Genomic DNA, 21458 nt, shown 5'->3' on the forward strand with positions numbered 1-21458 from the left:
CTGCAGGGGCTCTTCCCAACCCAGGGATCAAACCTAAGTCTCCTGCATTGGCAGGTGGACTCTTTACTGCTGAGCCACCAAGGAAGCCCAGTTTTAGGTGTACAGCAAAGTTATTTTCTCAGATTCTTTCCCATTATAGGTTACTATAAGATATTAATTATAATTCCCTGTGTTATATAGTAGGCCCTTGCTGTTCATCTATTTTATATGTAGTAGTGTGTACCTGTTAATCCCATACCCCTAATTTGTCACTCCCTGCTAACTTTCCCTCTTGGTAACCATAAGTTTGCTTTCTATGCCTGTGAGTTTATGTCTATTTTGTATATAGAATCATTTGTATTATTTTTTAGATTCCACATTTGTGATATCATATTATTTGCAAAAGTAGGAAGTCAAGAAATACCTGGAGTGACAGGCAAATTTGGCCTTAGAGTACAGAATGAAGCAGGGCAAAGGCTAATAGAGTTTTGCCAAGAGAGTGCACTGGTCATAGCAAACACCCTCTTCCAACAACACAAGAGAAGATTCTACACATGGACATCACCAGATGATCAACACTGAAATCAGATTGATTGTATTCTTTGCAGCCAAAGATGGAGAAGCTCTATACAGTCAGCAAAAATAAGACCAGGAGCTGACTGTGGCTCAGATCATGAACTCCTTATTGCCAAGTTCAGACTTAAATTAAAGAAAGTAGGAAAACCACAAGACCATTCAGATATGACCTAAATCAAATCCTTTATGATTATACAGTATAAGTGAGGAATAGATTCAAACGATTAGATCTGATAGAGTGCCTGATGAACTATGGATGGAGCTTTGTGACATTGTACAGGAGGCAGGGATCAAGACCATCCCCAAGAAAAAGAAATGCAAAAAGGCAAAATGGCTATCTGAGGAGGCCTTACGAATAAGTGTGAAAAGAAGAGAAGCGAAAGGCAAGGGAGAAAAGGGAAGATATACCCATTTGAATGCAGAGTTCCAAAGAGTAGCAAGGAGAGATAAGAAAGCCTTCCTCAGCGATCAGTGCAAAGAAATAGAGGAAAACAACAGAATGAGAAAGACTAGAGATCTCTTCAAGAAAATTAGAGATTCCAAGGGAACATTTCATGCAAAGATGGGCTCGATAAAGGACAGAAATGGTAAGGACCTAACAGAAGCTGAAGATATTAAGAACAGGTGGCAAGAATACACAGAAGAACTGTACAAAAAAGATCTTCATGATGAAGATAATCACAATGGTGTGATCACGCACCTAGAGCCAGACATCCTGGAGTGTGAAGTCAAGTGGGCCTTAGGAAGCATCACTATGAACAAAGCTAGTGGAAATGATGGAATTCCAGTTGAGCTATTTCAAATCTTAAAAGATGAGGCTGTGAAAGTGCTGCACTCAGTATGCCAGCAAATTTGGGAAACTCAGCAGTGGCCACAGGACTGGAAAAGGTCAGTTTTCATTCCAATCCCTAAGAAAGGCAGTGCCAAAGAAAGTTCAAACTACTGCACAATTGCACTCATCTCACACCCTAGTAAAGTCATGCTCAAAATTCTCCAAGCCAGGCTTCAACAGTACATGAACTATGAACTTCCAGATGTTCAAGCTGGATTTAGAAAAAGTAGAGGAACCAGAGATCAAATTGCCAACATCTGTTGGATCATCAAAAAAGCAAGAGAGTTCCAGAAAAACATCTGCTGCTGCTGCTGCTGCTAAGTCACTTCAGTCGTGTCCGACTCTGTGTGACCCCATAGATGGAAGCCCACCAGGCTCCCCCGTCCCTGGGATTCTCCAGGCAAGAACACTGGAGTGGGTTGCCATTTCCTTCTCCAAGACATCTACTTCTGTTTTATTGACTATGCCAAAGCCTTTGACTGTGTGGATCACAACAAACTGGAAAATTCTTAAAGAAATAGCAATACCAGACCACCTGACCTGCCTCTTGAGAAACATGTATGCAGGTCAGGAAGCAACAGTTAGAATTGGACATGGAACAACAGACTGGTTCCAAAGCAGGAAAGGAGTACATCAAGGCTGTATATTGTTACCCTACTTATTTAACTTATATGCAGAGTACATCATGAGAAACGCTGGGCTGGATGAAGCACAAGCTGGAATCAAGATTGCCAGGAGAAATATCAATAACCTCGGATATGCAGATGACACCACCCTTATGGCAGAAAGTGAAGAGGAACTAAAAAGCCTCTTGATGAAAGTGAAAGAGGATGAAAAAGTTGGCTTGAAGCTCAACATTCAGAATACTAAGATCATGGCATCTGGTCCCATCAGTTCAGTTCAGTTCAGTTGCTCAGTTGCGTCTGACTCTTTGCGACCCCATGAACTGCAGCATACCAGGACTCCCTGTCTATCACCAGCTCCCGGAGTTCACCCAAATCCATGTCCATTGAGTCGGTGATGCCATCCAACCATCTCATCCTCTGTCGTCCCCTTCTCCTCCTGCTCTCAAACTTTCCCAGCATCAGGGTCTTTTCAAATGAGTCAGTTCTTCGCATCAGGTGGCTAAAGTATCATTTCATGACAAATAGATGGGGAGACAGTGGAAACAGTCACATACTTCATATTTTTGGTCTCCAAAATCACTGCAGATGGTGACTGCAGCCATGAAATTAAAAGATGCTTGCTTGTTGGAAGAAAAGTTATGACCAACCTAGATAACATATTAAAAAGCAGAGACATTACTTTGCCAACAAAGGTCCATTTAGTTAAAGCTATGGTTTTTCCGGGCTTCCCTGGTGCCTCAGAGGTTAAAGCGTCTGCCCCCAATGTGGGAGACCCGGGTTCGATCCCTGGGTCGGGAAGATCCCCTGGAGAAGGAAACGGTAACCCACTCCAGTATTCTTGCCTGGAGAATCCCATGGACGGAGAAGCCTGGTAGGCTACAGTCCACGGGGTCGCATAGAGTCGGACACGACTGAGCGACGGAACGGAATGGATGGTTTTTCCAGTAGTCATGTATGGATGTGAGAGTTGGACTATAAAGAAACCTGAGCACCGAAGAATTGATGCTTTTGAATTGTGGTGCTGGAGAAGACTCTTGAGAGTCCCTTGGGCTGCAAGGAGATCCAACCAGTCTATCTTAAAGGAAATCAGTCCTGAATATTCATTGGAAGGACTGATGCTGAAGCTGAAACTCCAATACTTGGGCCACCTGATGTGAAGAACTGACTGATTTGAAAAGACGCTGATGCTGGGAGGGATTGGGGGCAGGAGGAGAAGGGGATGACAGAGAATGAGATGGCTGGATGGCATCACCGACTCAATGGACATGAGTTTGAGTGAGCTCCGGGAGTTGGTGATGGACAGGGAGGCCTGGCGTGCTGCAATCCATGGGGTTGCAAAGAGTCAGACAGGACCGAGCGCTTGAACTGAACTGAACTGATATTATTTGCCTTCCTCTGTCTTATTTCACTTAGTATGATATCCTTTATGTCCACCCAAGTTACTGCAAATGGCAGTATTTCATTCTTTTTTTATGGCTGAGTAATATTCATATATATATATTTTTATGTATAAACACACACACATACCACATCTTATTAAACCAGTGGTCTGTTGATGGGCACTTGGGTTGTTTCCGTGTCTTGCTTATCATAAACAGTGCTGCTATGAACCTTGGGGTGCATGTATGTTTTCAAATTAGTCTTTGTCTTTACTGGATACATGCTCAGGAGTGGGATTGCTGGATCATATGGTATCTCTACTTTTAGGTTTTTAACAGAAGCAGAAGATATTAAGAAGAGGTGGCAGGAATACACAGAACTGTACAAAAAAGATCTTCATGACCAAGATAGTCATGATAACATGATCACTGACCTAGAGCCAGACATCTTGGAATGTGAAGTCAAGTGGGCCTTAGAAAGCATCACTACGAACAAAGCTAGTGGAGGTGATGGAATTCCAGTGGAGCTATTTCAAGTCTTGAAAGATGATGCTGCGAAAGTGCTGCACTCAATATGCCAGCAGATTTGGAAAACTCAGCAGTGGCCACAGGACTGGAAGAGGTCAGTCTTCATTCCAATGCCAAAGAAAGGCAATGCCAAAGAATGCTCAAACTACCACACAATTGCACTCATCTCACACGCTAGTAAAGTCATGCTCAAAATTCTCTAAGCCAGGCTTCAGCAGTATGTAAACCGTGAACTCCCAGATGTTCAAGCAGGTTTTAGAAAAGGCAGAGGCACCAGAGATCAAATTGCCAACATCTGCTGGATCATGGAGAAAGCAAAAGAGTTCCAGAAAAACATCTATTTCTGCTTCATTGACTATGCCAAAGCCTTTGACTGTGTGGATCACAATAAACTGTGGAACATTCTGAAAGAGATGGGAATCCCAGACCACCTGACCTGCCTCTTGAGAAACCTGTATGCAGGTCAGGAAGCAACAGTTAGAACTGGACATGGAACAACAGACTGGTTCCAAATAGGAAAAGGTGTACGTCAAGGTTGTATATTGTCACCTTGCTTGTTTAACTTATATGCAGAGTACATCATGAGGAACGCTGGGCTGGAAGAAGCACAAGCTGGAATCAAGATTGCTGGGAGAAATATCAATAACCTCAGATATGCAGATGACACTACCCTTATGGCAGAAAGTGAAGAGGAACTAAAAAGCCTCTTGATGAAAGTGAAAGAGGAGAGTGAAAAGGTTGGCTTGAAGCTCAACATTCAGAAAACAAAGATCATGGCATCTGGTCCCATCACTTCATGGGAAATAGATGGAAAAACAGTGGAAACAGTGTCAGACTTTATTTTTTTGGGCTCCAAAATCACTGCAGATGCTGATTGCAGCCATGAAATGAAAAGACGCTTGCTCCTTGGAAGGAAAGTTATGACCAACCTTGATAGTATATTAAAAAGCAGAGACATTACTTTGCCAACCAAGGTCCGTCTAGTCAAGGCTATGGTTTTTCCCGTGGTCATGTATGGATGTGAGAGTTGGACTGTGAAGAAGGCTGATCGCCGAAGAATCGATGCTTTTGAACTGTGGTGTTGGAGAAGACTCTTGAGAGTCCCTTATATTGCAAGGAGATCCAACCAGTCCATTCTAAGGGAGATCAATCCTGGGTGTTCATTGGAAGGACTGATGCTAAAGCTGAAACTCCAATACTTTGGCCACCTCATGCGACGAGTTGACTCACTGGAAAAGACTCTGATGCTGGGAAAGGTTGGGGGCGGGAGGAGAAGGGGACGACGGAGAATGAGATGGCTGGATGGCATCACCGACTCTGTGGACATGAGTTTGAGTGTACTCCGGGAGTTGGTGATGGACAGGGAGGCCTGGCGTGCTGTGATTCATGGGGTCGCGGAGAGTTGGACACGACTGAGCGACTGAACTGAACTGAACTGATACTGGCTATATGCAGAACCAGCTGGAAAGGACTTTTGTAACCACCTGGGCTGCCTTACACACTCCACGCTCCTGCTGTCTCCTCGAGAAGCCTGGGCCCCACAGTGGTAACATGTCATTTAAAAAGTAATTAATTAATTTGGCTGCACTGGGTGTTCTGTGCTTGGGATCTTTGACCTTCCTTATGGCATGATTCTGTTTTCAGTTGCAGTGTGGGAGATCTTTAGTTGCGGCATGCAAACTCTTAGTTGTGTTGTGCAGGGTCGAACTTGGACCCTCTGCTTTGGGAGCTCAGAGTCAGGGAAGACCTGAGTGTCATTTCCGAAGTCACATAGTTTAAAAGTAAAAATGGAAGTCATAGAATAATGCCTATAACATGGTCCCATTTATGGAAAACCTATGTATTTGTTTTTTAAAAATATACGGAAGTCTACAATAGCACCCAAAAAAGATACAGATGGACGCAAATGACAGTGGCACCCAGAGTCGAGGGGTGGGAGCAGAATGGGACTGAGAGAAGCTTTTATTGATCTGCAAACTTCTGTGTTATTGGAAAACTGTGTTGTGAGGAAAATGTGTTCAGGTTTTTTTTCCCCTGCGCCTTAAAAGATAATATTTAAATCGGAGCTATGACACAGGTGCAGGCCTCAGGTTTCTTTTTTTTTTTTTCACCAGAACAAGCTTGCTCTGGCCCATTCCAGATCTGGAATGCTGCTGTCTCTAAGCTGCCACACCTCGGCAGCCGCTTCGGGGACACTGGGCTCGCTCCCCGGCTCAGCCCAGATGGGGCCTCGGGATCCTGCTCACAGAAGCTTTGAAGGAAAAACTATTTGCCTTGTGGCCTTGGGCCAGTGATTGGATTTCAGGCATCAGCCGGCAAACAGAAGTGGCAGGGACGTGACTCTCTGAATCTCTGAGATGGGACAGGCAGGGTGCTGGCTACCCCTCCTGTTGGTAGGATGTCCTTTGGGAAGGTGGGGATGGTAGGCAGAGCTTCTCATGGAGCCTGGGAGACAGTCCAGGACCCAGATGGCTGGTGGGAATATGCGAACCTGCCTGACTTTCAAAACCAGGTGCAGGGGGCCCCAGTTCCCCCATGAGACTGTGGCTGGTCTGTCTTGGGGTGTGTGGCAAAAGCCCTAAGCAGATAACCCCCCACTTGGCAAAGAAAAATCCTGCTTCTATTCTTCACGCTACTACTGTTTGGTTTTGCATCCACAGAAAACTGGCCAGTCTTTGCGGAGGGTAGTTTCTTCAACTGGAAAATGAAGAAAAAGCCAGCCTTTCCCTTCTCCACAGAAGGGTCCCCTAAGGCGTTGGGGAAAGCGATGCGGTGGGATTGGAATCCTGATCGACAGCAACTCTCACTTTAAGAGGCTGCGGGAGACTGGCCACAGATGGGAGCCTTTGTTTCGCAAGACCCAGCTGAGATGCCGCCTTCTCCGAGAAGTCTTCCTGAATCTCCTGGGTTAGTGCCTCTCCCTTCCTCCTCACCCCCAGGCTCCCTCAGCACTTGGCTCCCCTCTCTGTTACCAGGATCCTTGTCTTATGATTTCATGACCTCGAGGGCCTGTCTTCTCCTATCCAGCTGCATCCAGGCTCAGGCTGGGCCTGTCTGCTTGTCCCAGCCCCCCTCCTCCCGGAGGCGAGAGGAGCCAGTGGCTACCTCCTACGGGGTCACAGTGGCAGACCTCTGGCCTGGGCTGTATGCTTGGGTCTCTGTGCTTCCTGGGCCCTTCTCTGATCCCTTCCCCCTTTCCTGCTTGGTCCCTCACTCTATTCGCTTGCGGGGTTGTCTGGGGCAGAGATTTTGGAGGAAAACCACGGCCCCCACATTGAGTTTTTGCTTCCTTCCAGGGTTGGTGCAGCCTTGGGCCAGGCTCAGCTTCTTCCTCCCCACTCTCTTCACAGCCAAATCCCTCCTGCCTCCTCGGTGCCCACTATCCCTGGGTTCCAAGGCTCTGCCCAAGTGCCCTGCTGGCCCCTCTTCGAGCACACATTCCAGCAACCCCGTGACCACAACTGGGGACACGACGCATTCCTGGCCTGGCAGCCAATGGTGTAAAAAGGAACAGAATGTCCCAGGGCCCCACCCAGCCCCCAGCTCCACCTGGGCCCCTCCCTGGGCTGCACAGGCTCGGGGTGGGGGTGAGGGGTCAAGAGGGCAAGACCAGCTGGGAGAGGCAGAGGGGTGCTCCTGGGCGGGGTCACACCTTAGTGAGCAGGGAGGAAGCCTGCAGGCCGTGTCTCCTTCTTCTCCAAGGCCTGGGGGTGAGGCTGACCCAGGGGTGCCCCTGGAAGGATTCCCCAGGGAGGGGCCCTGGTTCTTGGAAGGGCACCGGGGGCAGTCCCTCCCCCTGCCTCTCCTTCAGTGGTGGGGGAGAGGGACTCCTCTGGGGGCTGGCTCCGTCCTCCTCACCCCCGCTTCTCTGCCTGTCCTCCATCCATCCCTCTCTCCCGGTCTGTCTCCCTCTCCTCCGTCCACCCACCTCCACTATCTGGCCTTCCCTGTTCTCCTGGTCCCCACACCTTAGTCTCACTCATCCGGACTTGTCCTTTTTCCTTGCTCTGCCCTCCTGTCTTTGCGTTCAGCATCACCTCCTGGTTCCAGACCTCCGTCCCTCGCCTGCCTTCTTGTCTCCCGGTCTCCCTGCCTGCTGGCTTCCCAGGACTCCCAGCCCTGACTTTTCTTCTGCCCCACCGTCCTGCTTTTCCAGTCCGGGTGCTGCAGGTCACCTGCCCTCAGGAGCCCTCCTCCCTCGGGAGAGCTCTCAGCTCGGACTCCTCCTCGGCCCCTCCTCCTGCCCGGCTCACCTTTAATTGAGATGCTAATGAGGCTTCTGCAGCTTCCCTCCCGGCCCAGCGGGCGGGCTCCCCGGTCTGGCTGCTGCACCTGTCAGGTGAGGGGGAGGAGAGGCCGGGCTGCCAGATTCAACTGGAAAGGAACCAGTCCCAGTCCAGCCACAACCTGGGAGTGGGAAGCAGGAGGCAGCCCAGACCTCTCGGAGCCCAGCCGTCCCTGGGACCGAGAGGGAGTCAGGTCACAGCCCGAGGTCAGGCCCGGGGACCAGAGGGGAGAGTCCAGGCTGCAGGGAAGAGGGGGCTGGGCGGGGAGGAAGAGGGGCGAGATCACAGAGCCTGACACCCGGACAGGAAACAGGCAAGGAAGAGGGCCGAGACACCCAAAGAGGGGCGAAAGGCAGAGAGAGGGCCAGAGAGAGACGGAGTCGGAGAGAAGCTAAGACACAGATATTGGAGGAAGACCAAAGACAGACAGACCGGACAGAGGAGACAGAAAAGGAGAGTCTAGGACAGAAACCAGAGGGAGTCTTATCAGCGAGGCAGAGAGGCCACTCAGGGGAGCTTTGGCTCCAGCTCTTCTGACCAGACTCTGGCAGGTCAGCAGGCTCCCGGGGACGGGGCCTGGGGAGGAAGGGGAGAAAGTGGGCAAGAGGTGGGAGGAGGGTGGGATGAGGGCACGGGCCCCAGGTGATGAGGCTGGAGGAGGCACCCAGAGCCCAGAACTCAGCCCGGCCCCTCGCCCTCCCCGACCCCACCAAGGGCTCATGAAGGGAGACAAGCCTGAGGAGCTGGGGCCGGGCCCCGAGCCTTCGGGCCCCCCGCCGCCCACGGAGGAGGAGGAGGCCCTGCTCGAGTTCCACCGCTCCTACCGGGAGCTCTTCGAGTTCTTCTGTAATAACACCACCATCCACGGCGCCATCCGCCTGGTGTGCTCGCAGCACAACCGCATGAAGACGGTCTTCTGGGCCGTGCTCTGGCTCTGCACCTTCGGCATGATGTACTGGCAGTTCGGCCAGCTCTTCGGAGAATACTTCAGCTACCCCGTCAGCCTCAACATCAACCTCAACTCGGACAAGCTCATTTTCCCCGCTGTCTCCATCTGTACACTCAACCCCTACAGGTGGGTCTCCTTCCCTGAGCCCGGGAGAGAGTTCAGAGGGGATGGGGTTGTCCACTGGGCAGGCGGACGCTCAGTCCCTAACCCGAGTCAGATGTCCCTCTGGGCAGGAGAGGGGAACCCTTGATGTGATGGGCCGGCCGCCCTGCCCAGGGAAGGCTTCCTAGTGCCTGAGCCTTCTCTAGAGTGGGCTTGTTGGACTGACAGTCTCCTCCTCCACCCCTTCATCCTCCTGAAAGTGGGAGGGAGCGCTGATGCTGATAAGTTCGGAAGAGCAGGGTAGGAATCAGCCCCTCCTCCTTATCAGGAGATGAATCTGATGAAGATCCTGCAACGAGATGATTGCAGGTGTGGTGGGGAGGTGGTGGTGGTGATGGGAGCTGGCTGGGACTGGGCCCTGGAAGGGTGGTCTGGGTTGAGAAGGGCAGTTTGTGTTGGAGAAAGCAAAGTGGGGGAGCGGTGGTGATGGAAACTTCCATGAGCCTTGAGGCGGGGTTGGGGGGGTGAGTGGGGGTGTAGTCACAGAGCCAGGACAACAGGACAGGATAGAAGGTACCCTGGTCAGGCTGTTTCCCCAAAGGCCCAGGTGACCCTGTTGAGCTGTGCAGTCCACCTGTCCAGGTGCGGTGTTTGGGTGTGTCCTGAAGTTTTGGGTTTCACCAGCGTTCTTTGCCAATTTTCGGTTTGGAAGCCAGAGGGGGTGGTGGTAACCATGGAGAAGACAGGAGGGCAGGGTTGGGTGTTTACACACACCTTTTCTGTGTGTTCACTCGGTCCTGCCACACCTTACACCTTGGGACACCTCCAGCAGGCCATACACGGCTCTAGGCACCCGGCGAATGGGTTCATCAATAATTCCTACAATCTTTGCTGAAGGCCAAGTACTCTGCTAGGTATTGAAAGACAAGATGGAAGAGATAGGCATATAAACAGATAACCTCAGCGCACTGTGACAGGTACCATAAAAACTGTGAGCTAGAGTCAGAGTGTAAGGTTTATGAGCGAGTGTGTATGTGATCGCATGAATGCGTGTGAGCAAACAAATGAGGTGTGCGTGCAATTGCGAGTGGATGGAACTGGTCACATATCAGGGGTGCGATAGTCTGTAGTGTCCGGAGGTGTGTCATGAGCTGATCAGGGTTGGGACATCGTGTCCTACAGAGAAAACACTGCTCTGCCACTTCACTGATAAACTCCTGTATGAGGCCCAGGTTAAGAGGCCAGGTACTGAGAAGCTGCTTCATGCACCAGACCACCAGACGCAGTTAAGGACGCAGTTAAAAACTCCTCGGGCACCTCCTTTAATTCTTCCAACAATCCTCTGAGGCAGATACTGTTATTATTCCTGGGTTACACTTGAGGAAACTGAGGCAGAGAGAGCTAAGGCTCAAGGTCACAGACTCCACTGTGACTTTCCCTGTTTGTGGTGGTTGTTCCGTCACCAAGTCCTGTCTGACTCTTTACAGCCCCATGAACTGCAGCACCCCAGGCTTGCCTGTCCTTCACTATCTCCCCGAGTTTGCTCAAACTCATGTCCATCGAGTCGGTGATGCCATCCAACCATCTCATCCTCTGTCATCCCCTTCTCCTCCTGCCTTCAATCTTTCCGAGCATCAGGGGCTTTTAAACCCTGTTTGCCTGATTGTAAACCCCTGCCTCTTCTTAAAACCCAAAATGTGAATGTGGAATAATGGAGTTTCTGCTCAGATGTTACATCTCATTTCTTTTTCGTTTGTTTGGGGTTTTTTTTGTTTGTTTGTTTTGTGCAGCATGTAGGATCTTAGTTCCCTGATCGGGGATCAAACGCGCACCCCCTGCGTTGGAAGCACAGAGGCTTAACCACTGGACCACCAGGGAAGTCCCTATATCTCATTTCTGAGCTTGTCTTATTCCTCTCTCAGCCTCCTTTCTCTTCCCCTGGTGCCTGCGGCTTTGCTTCTCTTCTTCCCAACCTCAGTACTCCCAGCCCTCTTCCTTCCCCGACTTCCCCCACCCTCATCCCCTGAGGCAGTGGGGAGGGAGGGCAGGTAAGCCGGAGGAACTAGCCAATAACAGGCTCTCAATGAAGACTGTGGTTGAAAGCTGTGGGTGAGAGCTGGGCAGTGCAAGGATAACTCTGTCGAGGCCTGCATATTTTCCGAGGCTCCACAGGGCGCAAGGCCCAGGGCAGTAGAGGAGAACGCCCCAGGGAATGAAAACCAGAGCCCTGGCCTCTGGGGCTTGCAGGCTGGGAGGCAGGTGTTCTCACCGATTAAAACAATCCCTTCTGCAGGAGATAGTGGGGAGACACCCAGCACCCTGGATAGGAGGGGAGTCAGAGAAGGTTCCTCAAAGCCGGGGAAGGATATGGAGCCCCTACTATGTGCTTGATCCTGCACTGGGAGTTCTCTAAGCACTACCTCATTTAATCTTGACAGGTCCATGGAGACGGGCATTATTTCTATTTTGCCGATGAGGAAGTGGAGGTGAAGTAACTGAGCAGGGTCAAACAGCAAGCAATAATAAAAATAACTAGAACTTCTCTGGCGGTCCAATGGTTAAGACTCTGCACTTCCAATGCAGAGGATGCCAGTTCAATTCCTGGTCAGGGAATTAGGACCTCACATGCCATAGGGTATCCCAGGGATGGGGGAGCCTGGTGGGCTGCTGTCTGTGGGGTCGCACAGAGTCGGACATGACTGAAGCGATGCAGCAGCAGCAGCATGCCATAGGGTGTGGCCAAAAAAAAGAAAAAACACCAATGATAATGGCTAACACATATAGTACTTAATATGTGCCAAACAAAAAAAAATTTATATTTAATCAAATGATTTAATTTTCACAACAGATCTCTTATGTAGATACCAGTATTGCTCCCATTTTATAGATGAGGAAACTGAGGCCCAGAGAAGTTAAGTAATTGCCTAAGTTCACACAGGGAACTGGTGGTGAAACAGATTCAAAAATCTGTCATCCCCCCATTACGTAGAAGCCAGTGAATCTAGGGTCAGTAACTGAGTCAAAGACCAAGTATGTTTGCTTTCAAAGTTCTTTCTCCCATAGCAGTTTAAGGAGGGGCCAGGCAAAGGCAGCCAGCGGTGGGGGCTGGTGGGAGCCCGTGGGGAGCAGCGGGAGTCCAGAGGGAGAGAGAGGAGAGAAGGGAAGGATCCGGGTTATTGGTTCCTGTTCCAGGAGAGAGGCAGGGGTGGGTGGACAGGTTGATGTAGCCTGGTGGGTGGGGACCTGTGTGTGACTCATGCTGCTAGCTGGCGTGGGTGCTGGAGGCAGAGGCAAGATAGGTGACTCGGACTGGGAAGCGAGGAGGGGGTGGAAGTCGTGGAAGAGATAGAGGAGCTTGTGAGATAACTGGAGGCAAAGTCAGCCCAGGTGCCAACTGCAGGTGGCAGTAGTGTGGCCAGTAGAAGGGGTGGGGTATTCTGGGCTGTTCTGTAACTTCCAGGAAAGGGGATAAGGCTGAAGACCCTCATACTAAGCAAGGAGGTGTTGAGAGTCCAATGTGAAAGGTCAGCCACAGCGATCCCCATCCCCTTTCTGGTTAACAAAGGGCTTTTTTCACCCAAGAGAGGGGGCCAGACAAAGCCACATCCACGGCAAAGAGAGCTCAAGAGCACATTTTTTTCATTCAATCCTGGGAGGGACTGAGGCTGGTTTTAAGGAAGAGTGTGGCATTCTTGAAGAACTGTACAAAAAAGATCTTCACGACCAAGATAGTCACGATAGCGTGATCACTGACCTAGAGCCAGACATCTTGGAATGTGAAGTCAAGTGGGCCTTAGAAAGCATCACTACGAACAAAGTTAGTGGAGGTGATGGAATTCCAGTGGAGCTATTTCAAATCTTGAAAGATGATGCTGTGAAAGTGCTGCACTCAATATGCCAGCAAATTTGGAAAATTCAGCAGTGGCCACAGGACTGGAAAAGGTCAGTCTTCATTCCAATCCCAAAGAAAGGCAATGCCAAAGAATGCTCAAACTACCACACAATTGCACTCATCTCACACGCTAGTAAAGTCATGCTCAAAATTCTCCAAGCCAGGCTTCAGCAATATGTGAACCGTGAACTCCCAGATGTTCAAGCAGGTTTTAGAAAAGGCAGAGGCACCAGAGATCAAATTGCCAACATCTGCTGGATCATGGAGAAAGCAAGAGAGTTCCAGAAAAACATCTATGTCTGCTTCATTGACTATGCCAAAGCCTTTGACTGTGTGGATCACAATAAACTGTGGAACATTCTGAAAGAGATGGGAATCCCAGACCACCTGACCTGCCTCTTGAGAAACGTGTATGCAGGTCAGGAAGCAACAGTCAGAACTGTACATGGAACAACAGACTGGTTCCAAATACGAAAAGGAGCATGTTAAGGCTGTATATTGTCACCTTGTTTATTTAACTTATACGCAGAGTACATCATGAGGAACGCTGGGCTGGAAGAAGCACAAGCTGGAATCAAGATTGCTGGGAGAAATATCAATAACCTCAGATATGCAGATGACAGTACCCTTATGGAAGAAAGTGAAGAGGAACTCAAAAGCCTCTTGATGAAAGTGAAAGAGGAGAGTGAAAAGGTTGGCTTGAAGCTCAACATTCAGAAAACAAAGGTCATGGCATCTGGTCCCATCACTTCATGGGAAATAGATGGAAAAACAGTGGGAACAGTGTCAGACTTTATTTTTTGGGCTCCAAAATCACTGCAGATGCTGATTGCAGCCACGAAATTAAAAGATGCTTACTCCTTGGAAGGAAAGTTATGACCAACCTAGATAGCATATTAAAAAGCAGGGACATTACTTTGCCAACCAAGGTCCATCTAGTCAAGGCTATGGTTTTTCCCGTGGTCATGTATGGATGTGAGAGTTGGACTGTGAAGAAAGCTGATCGCCGAAGAATTGATGCTTTTGAACTGTGGTGCTGGAGAAGACTCTTGCGAGTCCCTTGGACTGCAAGGAGATTCAACCAGTCCATTCTAAGGGAGATCAATCCTGGGTGTTCATTGGAAGGACTGATGCTAAAGCTGAAACTCCAATACTTTGGCCACCTCATGCGACGAGTTGACTCACTGGAAAAGACTCTGATGCTGGGAAAGGTTGGGGGGCGGGAGGAGAAGGGGACGACGGAGAATGAGATGGCTGGATGGCATCACCGACTCGATGGACATGAGTTTGAGTGAACTCCGGGAGTTGGTGATGGACAGGGAGGCCTGGCGTGCTGTGATTCATGGGGTCGCAGAGAGTCGGACACGACTGAGCGACTGAACTGAACTGAACTGTGGCATTCTTGGACAGCAAAGAAGGTCATGAAATCTTCCTTCCCCTCAGAGAACTGCACTGAGGGAGGGGAAGGCTCTGAGCCAGGCCATCCAACCTTGACCCTGGGGGGGACCCTGCATTGTCCCCTACTCACCTCACAGGATCTGGAAAGCAGGCTCTGCATTGGCAGGCCTGGCAGGGACAAAAAGCCCAGACTTTTTTTTAGAGCTGGCACTGCCCCGCCCCATCCCCCACCCAGTGATGAACTCCTTTGTGTCAGGAATGTCACTTATCTCTGCAGCAACTGCTGATGGAAAATTCTTCCTTAGGTAAAGCTGCAGCTTCAGTTCAGTTCAGTTCAGTTGCTCAGTTGTGCAACCCCATGAATTGCAGCACACCAGGCCTCCCTGTCCATTACCAACTCCCGGAGTTCACTCAAACTCATGTCCATCGAGTTGGTGATGCCATCCAGCCATCTCATCCTCTGTTGTCCCCTTTTCCTCCTGCCCCCAACACCTCCCAGCATCAGGGTCTTTTCCAATGAGTCAACTCTTCACGTGAGGTGGCCAAAGTATTGGAGTTTCAGCTTTAGCATCTGTCCTTCCAAAGAACACCCAGGACTGATTTCCTTTAGGATGGACTGGTTGGACCTCCTTGCAGTCCAAGGGGCTCTCAAGAGCCTTCTCCAACACCACAGTTCAAAAGCATCAATTCTTCGGTGCTCAGCTTTCTTCACAGTCCAACTCTCACATCCATACATGACCACTGGAAAAACCATAGCCTTGACTAGACCGACCTTTGTTGGCAGAGTAATATCTCTGTTTTTTAATATACTATCTAGGTTGGTCATAACTTTCCTTCCAAGGAGTAAGTGTCTTGTAATTTCATGGCTGCAATCAGCATCTGCAGTGATTTTGGAGCCCCCAAAAATAAAGTCTGACACTGTTTCCACTGTTTCCCCATCTATTTACCATGAAGTGATGGGACCAGATGCCATGATCTTAGTTTTCTGAATGTTGAGCCTTAAGCCTCACTGTAACTTCTGCCCTCCGGCCCTAGTTCTGTCTTTGAAGCAGGTCTAAAGACATCTCCTCCTTCTTTACCCAGTGGTCATCAGTTCAGGGGCTCCAAGGACAGCAGTCACCAGGCTGTCATTTCGGCATCCATTATCATGATCTGATCTTCGTCACAGACTTACTGGATAAGGAGGGAACTACCAGCCCAGGGTCGGAGGAGAAGACGGAGGCTCTGAGAACCTAAAGGTTTTGCAAAGGTCACCCAACTGTTTAGGTGGACGAATCAGAATTGGAATCTGGTCTTCGGCTCCACTTTTTTTTTTTAATTAATTAATTTATTTTTGGCTCCGCTTGCTCATTGCTGCCATGTGCGGGCTTCCTCTTGTTGTGGAGAATAGGGGTGCAGGCTTCGCATTGCGGTGGCTTCTCCTGTTATGGAGCACCAGCTCTGGGCGCATGAGCTTCAGTAGTTGCGGCGCACAGGCTAAGCTGCTCAGCCCCATGCGGGAGTTTCCCCTACTAGAGAGCCAGCCCGTGTTCCCTGCATCGGCAGGTGGATTCTCAACCGCTGGACCATCAGGGAAGTCCCTCCACTTCTGTTAAGATCGCAAAGTCACAGGGCAGTTGAGTGGCAGGCAGTGCTCTCCTGTCTCCTCAGCTTTCTCTTCTCCAACAATAGGTTACTATTATTTTACTATTACTGTTCTTATTAAAGAACAGTTGTGACCATAAAAGCAATAGCTGCAGTTAGACAGTACTCACTCGGCCAGCTCTTTTTTCTCACCATGTTTCTCATATGTTAATTCACTTAATCCTTATCACCACAAAGGTAAGTGGTGAGGCTAGGAAGTGAACCTGGGAAGCTGATTAGAACTCAGTTCCTATAACTTTTACTGCTTTTTTTAAAACTTTTAATGTTACATTGGAGTATAGCTGATTAACAATGTTGTGATAGTTTCAGTTGCACAGCAGAGCAACTCAGCCATCCATACACATGTATCCATTCTCCCCCAAACTCCTCTCCCATCCTGCCTGCCCCGTAACACTGGGCAGAGTTCCCTGTGCTATACAGTAGGTTCTCATTGGTTATCCATTTTAAATATAACTGCTGTTCTTTTAATGACCAATAACAAACAAATCTCAGAATGCCAAACACACACCTTCGACCTGAGCTACATTTTTCTCCTATGAGAGGATGAGGGGCAGCCTGCTAGACTTTTATGAGGGAGATGGTGGCTGAGGACTGTGAGGTTTGGACTGGGCACATGAGGACCACCGTGTGTGTGTGTGTTAGTTGCTTAGTCTTTGTGACCCCATGGACGCAAAGGCTCCTCTGTCCATGGAATTCTCCAGGCAAGAATACTTGACTGGGTAGCCATTCCCTTCTCCAAGGGATCTTCCCAACCCAGGGATAGAACCCAGGTCTCCTGTATTGCAGGCAGATTCTTTACCATCTGAGCCACTAGGGATTGTCCTCCATATCGGTGGTACCATTTTAGACTCCCGCCAGCAGCAATTTCAGACGCTCCACATTCTCACCAACACTTGATGTTGTCAGTCTCTATGTCTGAGCCTAATGGATGTTAAATGGTACCTCATTATGGTTTTAATTTACATTTGAGGACTAATGATGTTGAGCGCCTTTTCATGTGTTTAGTGACCATTTGGATATTTGGGGGGTTCCTTTTTAAAACAATGTCATTTTCTTTTTGATTTGTAAGAATTTTTTATATTTCAGGATTTCTTCTTTAGGTATTTTTTATTCTAAGAAATTTTGCCTACCCCAAGGTTGTGAAGGTATATTTAATGTTTCCTTCTATAATCTTTATGGTTCTGAATTTTTTGTTTGGGTTGCTTGAATTAATTTTTGTATACAGACTAAGGTAGAGGTTGAGGTTCTTTCTTTCCCCCCTTTTTTCATACAATATCCAGCATCATCTTTTTTAAAAAAATTATTTTCCTCATTGAGCTGAACAGGTGCTTTGGTCAAAAATCAGGTTAACCATATATATGTTTGAGTTTATTTCTGGACTCTATTCTGTCCCATTGATCTGTTTATCCTTACATAAGCACTACACTGTTTTGTTTACCATGGCTTTACAGTCTTAAAGTTAGGTTGAGTAAGCACTCCAACTTAGCTCTTCTTTTCCAAACTTGTTTTGGCCATTCTAGATTTTTGCATTTCCAAAGCAATCTTAGAATTGACCTGTCAATTTCTCCAACATTTCTGCTGGAATTTTGATAGGGCTTGGCTTGAATCTGGGCTTTCTGGGTGGTTCAGTGGTAATGAACCTGCCTGCAATGCAGGAGATGTAGGTTCAGTCCCGGAGTCGGGAAGATCTCCTGGAGAAGAAAATGGCAACCCACTGCAGGATTCTTGCCTGGAAAATTCCATGACAGAGGAGCCTGGTGGGCTACAGTCCTGGGGTCAAAAAGAGTCCCACACAACTTCTCCACTGAGCATGCATGCACGGCTTGAATCTAGAGAGCAATCTGGAAGGTGGCATAGGAGTTCCTGATCTACTAATGTCTGCAACTCCTTTTATTTTGGTCTTTATTTTAGCAGTGTTTTCAGTGTACAGGTCTTGTACACCTTTCATCAGATTTACTCCCAGTATTTGATGTTGTTTATGCTATTTAATACGGTGCTGTGATTTCATTTTCCATTTTTTTGATCGCTAGCATGCAGAAACATTTTTTGCGTTTTAGTTTTGTATCCCGCAACCCTGTTTATTTATTGGTCCTAGGTGTTTGTTTTGTTTTGGTAGAGTCTATCCCTAAGGCCCTGCTACTTTGCCTGGACTTTCATGATGGAGATGATATAGGCCCTGTATTGAGAAAGAATGTGAGGATTTATTCTGGACAGTGTTTAACTCACGGTTTTTGAGCCCCACCTGAAACTCCTTAAAACTGAGTCTTCGGTGTAGGAGGGCGGGGAAAGGAGAGTGTGCGGTATCTGTATTTTTAAAGTTCCTCGGAAGGTTCTAGAAGTGCAGTTGAGACTCCCTGATTTAGAAAGTGTCAAGTGGCAGACGGTCAAAGGCCACCCTCGCCGAGAGGGGGTGCGGATGGCCCATGTACCTCGGGTCCGTGGGAGTGTCTGGGCCTTGCCGTCCCACCCCTTCTTCTGCTCTGGGAAACGGCAGACAAGTTCCCGGTTCCCTTCCAGGCCAGGGCCAGTGGGAAGAGAGCACCTTCCGCCTCTCCCTTACGATAAACATGCGGCAATAAATGCTGTCCCCGCTGGGACTCACTGTCGCCTCCAACCACCCGGCGGACACACCTGTCTGTGCCTCCCCTCGCCCCCGAGATAGCCCAGGAGACCTCAGAGTTATTCCCCGCAGACTTCTCTGGGCTGAACTGATCTCACCCGCTACAGACGGGGAAACTGAGGCATGGGAGATGGTGGGGGGGCGGCGAGGATTGTCACCAGGCCGCCACCTCCTAGTCTAATAGTTCGCTATCGCCCCTTCCAGGTACAAGGATATTCAAGAGGAGCTGGAGGAGCTGGACCGCATCACGGAGCAGACGCTCTTCGACCTGTACAAGTACAATTCCTCCAACAGCCTCGTGGCCCACGCCCGCTCCCGCCGCGAGCTGCGGGAGCCGCTGCCGCACCCCCTTCAGCGCCTGCCCGTCCCGACGTCGCCCCACGCGGCCCGCAGAGTCCGACGCCCCGGCTCCAGCGTGCGGGACAACAACCCCCAGGTGAACAGGAAGGACTGGAAGATCGGCTTCCAGCTGGTAAGGGCCCGCCCCCGCCCCGCCCACCGCCCGGAGGCCCCGCCCCAACCCGCTGGTTCCGCCTGCGAGCAGGAGTCGGCTCAGCTCCCCGCCCTCCACCACTCGCCTTCGCTAACAATGATACGAGGCGGGAGTCCGCGCTGGCAAAATAAATAGGTTACATACACGAATAAATTTGAAAATTAAAATTAAATGACGTCTCTCTGGGCGCCAGCTTGTGGAGGCTCCTCGCTGGGGGCCTCTGTGGGAGCGTTTATGGGATGGGAAGTCAGATCTACTGTGGAATTCTGATTCCCAGGGTGGGACTCACTTGGGACCTTCCGGGGTGATGGGACATTGGGGCTCCGGCAGGCCCAAGACAGAGAATTGTTGTTTAGTCGCTCAGTTGTATCTGACTCTTGGCGACCTCTTAGACTGTAGCCCACCAGGCTCCTCTGTCTATGGGATTTCCCAGGCAAGAATACTGGAGTGGGTTGCTACTCCCTTCTCCAGGGGATCTTCCCGACCCAGGGATCTAACCCAGGTCTCCTGCATTGATAGGCAGATTTTTTACCACTGAGCCACCGGGGAAGCCCATATCTATTTATCTATATCCTCTCTCTTAAGCCTCCCTCCCATCTCCATTTATTTTTTTAGTTTTCTTGCTATCGTCTCCCTATTCTCTGTCTTGGGCTTCCCCGGTGGCTCCCTGGTGGCTCAGACGATGAAGAACCTGCCTGCAATGCGGGAGACCTAGGTTCCATCCCTGGGTCAGGAAGATCCCCTGGAGGAGGGCATGGCAACCCACTCTAGTATGCTAGCCTGGAGAATCCCCATGGACAGAGGAGCCTAGCAGGCTACAGTCCATGGGGTCGCAAAGAGTCTTAACACGACTAAGCGACTAAGCGCGCATACACACATATATACATATACATATATATATATATATATATTTATGGCTGATTCATGTAGTATGGCAGAAACTAACACAATATTGTAAAGAAATTATCCTCCAATAAAAATAAAAATAATAATAAAGATTAAAAAAAGGGAGCGAAGCAGAGAGACGGTACCCAGAGACCAGGGTTCCAGTCCCACCTTTGATATTGGAACAAACTGCTTGATCCCTCAGTATTTCCATCTGTGAACTGGGGAGAAGAATCCTTGCTTCACCCTCCTCAGAGGCTGCATAAGTGACCCCAAGGTGTGTGCAGCTCCCAGTCTCCTCCATCAATCCCATGCTCTCCAGGTCTGCTGTCTTCCAGGTTTTGGCTTCTCCCAGCCTGGCTCCCCGCCCCTATCTATCAGTCTTTAGGACCCCAGACCATTCATTGCTTGACCTTGCCCTGCCCTGCTTACCCTTGATGCTGGTCCTCTGATGCTCTGGTCTCTGTCCAGTGCAACCAGAACAAATCGGACTGCTTCTACCAGACGTACTCATCAGGGGTGGATGCTGTGAGGGAGTGGTACCGCTTCCACTACATCAACATTCTGTCCAGACGGAGACAAGACACCTCTCCCTCGCTGGAGGAGGACGTGCTGGGCAAATTCATCTTCTCCTGCCGCTTCAACCAGGACTCCTGCAATGAGGCGTGAGTCCTTCCCTGCCGCCGGGCTTCCTGCTCCCCTCCAACCCCTGTCACCCCCTCCCCCGGGTCTCCTTTGCTGGACCATCCTGAGATTCAGCATGGAAGAGTGCTGGTTGAATAACTGAGTGCCTGCAGGTGGGGAGGAAGGGAAAGTATTGACCTCAGGTCCAAACCTCTGCCTGGGGAATGGCCCTGCAGGACGTGTGTGGCTCCCTGTTCCCTGGGTCTGCGGCAGTGTCAGATGGGAGCCTTGGGAAGGCCGGGCTTGAAATCTGGCTTTGAGAAACTAAGGACTAAAGCATGGCTCCCTATTTTTCTAAGGCCTCTTTCTCACTGGCATCAAACTTGAGAATGCCTGGAAGGTCATCTGGTCCCCTGCTCCGCTGGCTCAGATAATGTGGGCAGCAGTGGGTGGTGGACACACATGGATTGAGTCAGGGACTAACCCTCAGTTCCTGCTCTGGCTCTATTTCTTCTGGACCAGGTGACTCTGAGCATTTCACTCCACTCTTCAGAGCCTATTTCTTTGTGAAATGTAGGGAAATAAGATTCTTTCAGTGTTCATTGAACAAATACTTTTGACTATCTGGACTATGTGCCAGTCACT

At 49.5% G+C, this 21458-nt stretch overlaps 1 protein-coding gene across 4 annotated transcripts in view; it reads left to right on the top strand.

Annotated features, from left to right (window-relative positions):
• The first annotated feature begins 7588 nt into the window (after window positions 1-7588).
• The window catches only part of SCNN1A (sodium channel epithelial 1 subunit alpha), a 30867-nt gene continuing 16997 nt past the window's right edge, over window positions 7589-21458 (top strand). Inside the window, exons 1-4 of one of the 4 annotated variants that reach the window (XM_055394218.2) lie at window positions 7589-8259; window positions 8921-9281; window positions 19016-19283; window positions 20661-20854. In XM_055394218.2, coding sequence (XP_055250193.2) covers window positions 8926-9281; window positions 19016-19283; window positions 20661-20854 — 818 coding nt within the window. In that variant the 5' untranslated portion in view covers window positions 7589-8259; window positions 8921-8925. The other 3 variants (XM_055394221.2, XM_055394220.2, XR_008681706.2) reach the window with 3 other exon arrangements.

The sequence above is a fragment of the Moschus berezovskii genome, chromosome 6, assembly GCF_049115385.1.
Source record: "Moschus berezovskii isolate FMDL1 chromosome 6, NW_MosBer_1.0, whole genome shotgun sequence".
In the NCBI taxonomy this organism is placed as follows: domain Eukaryota; kingdom Metazoa; phylum Chordata; class Mammalia; order Artiodactyla; family Moschidae; genus Moschus; species Moschus berezovskii.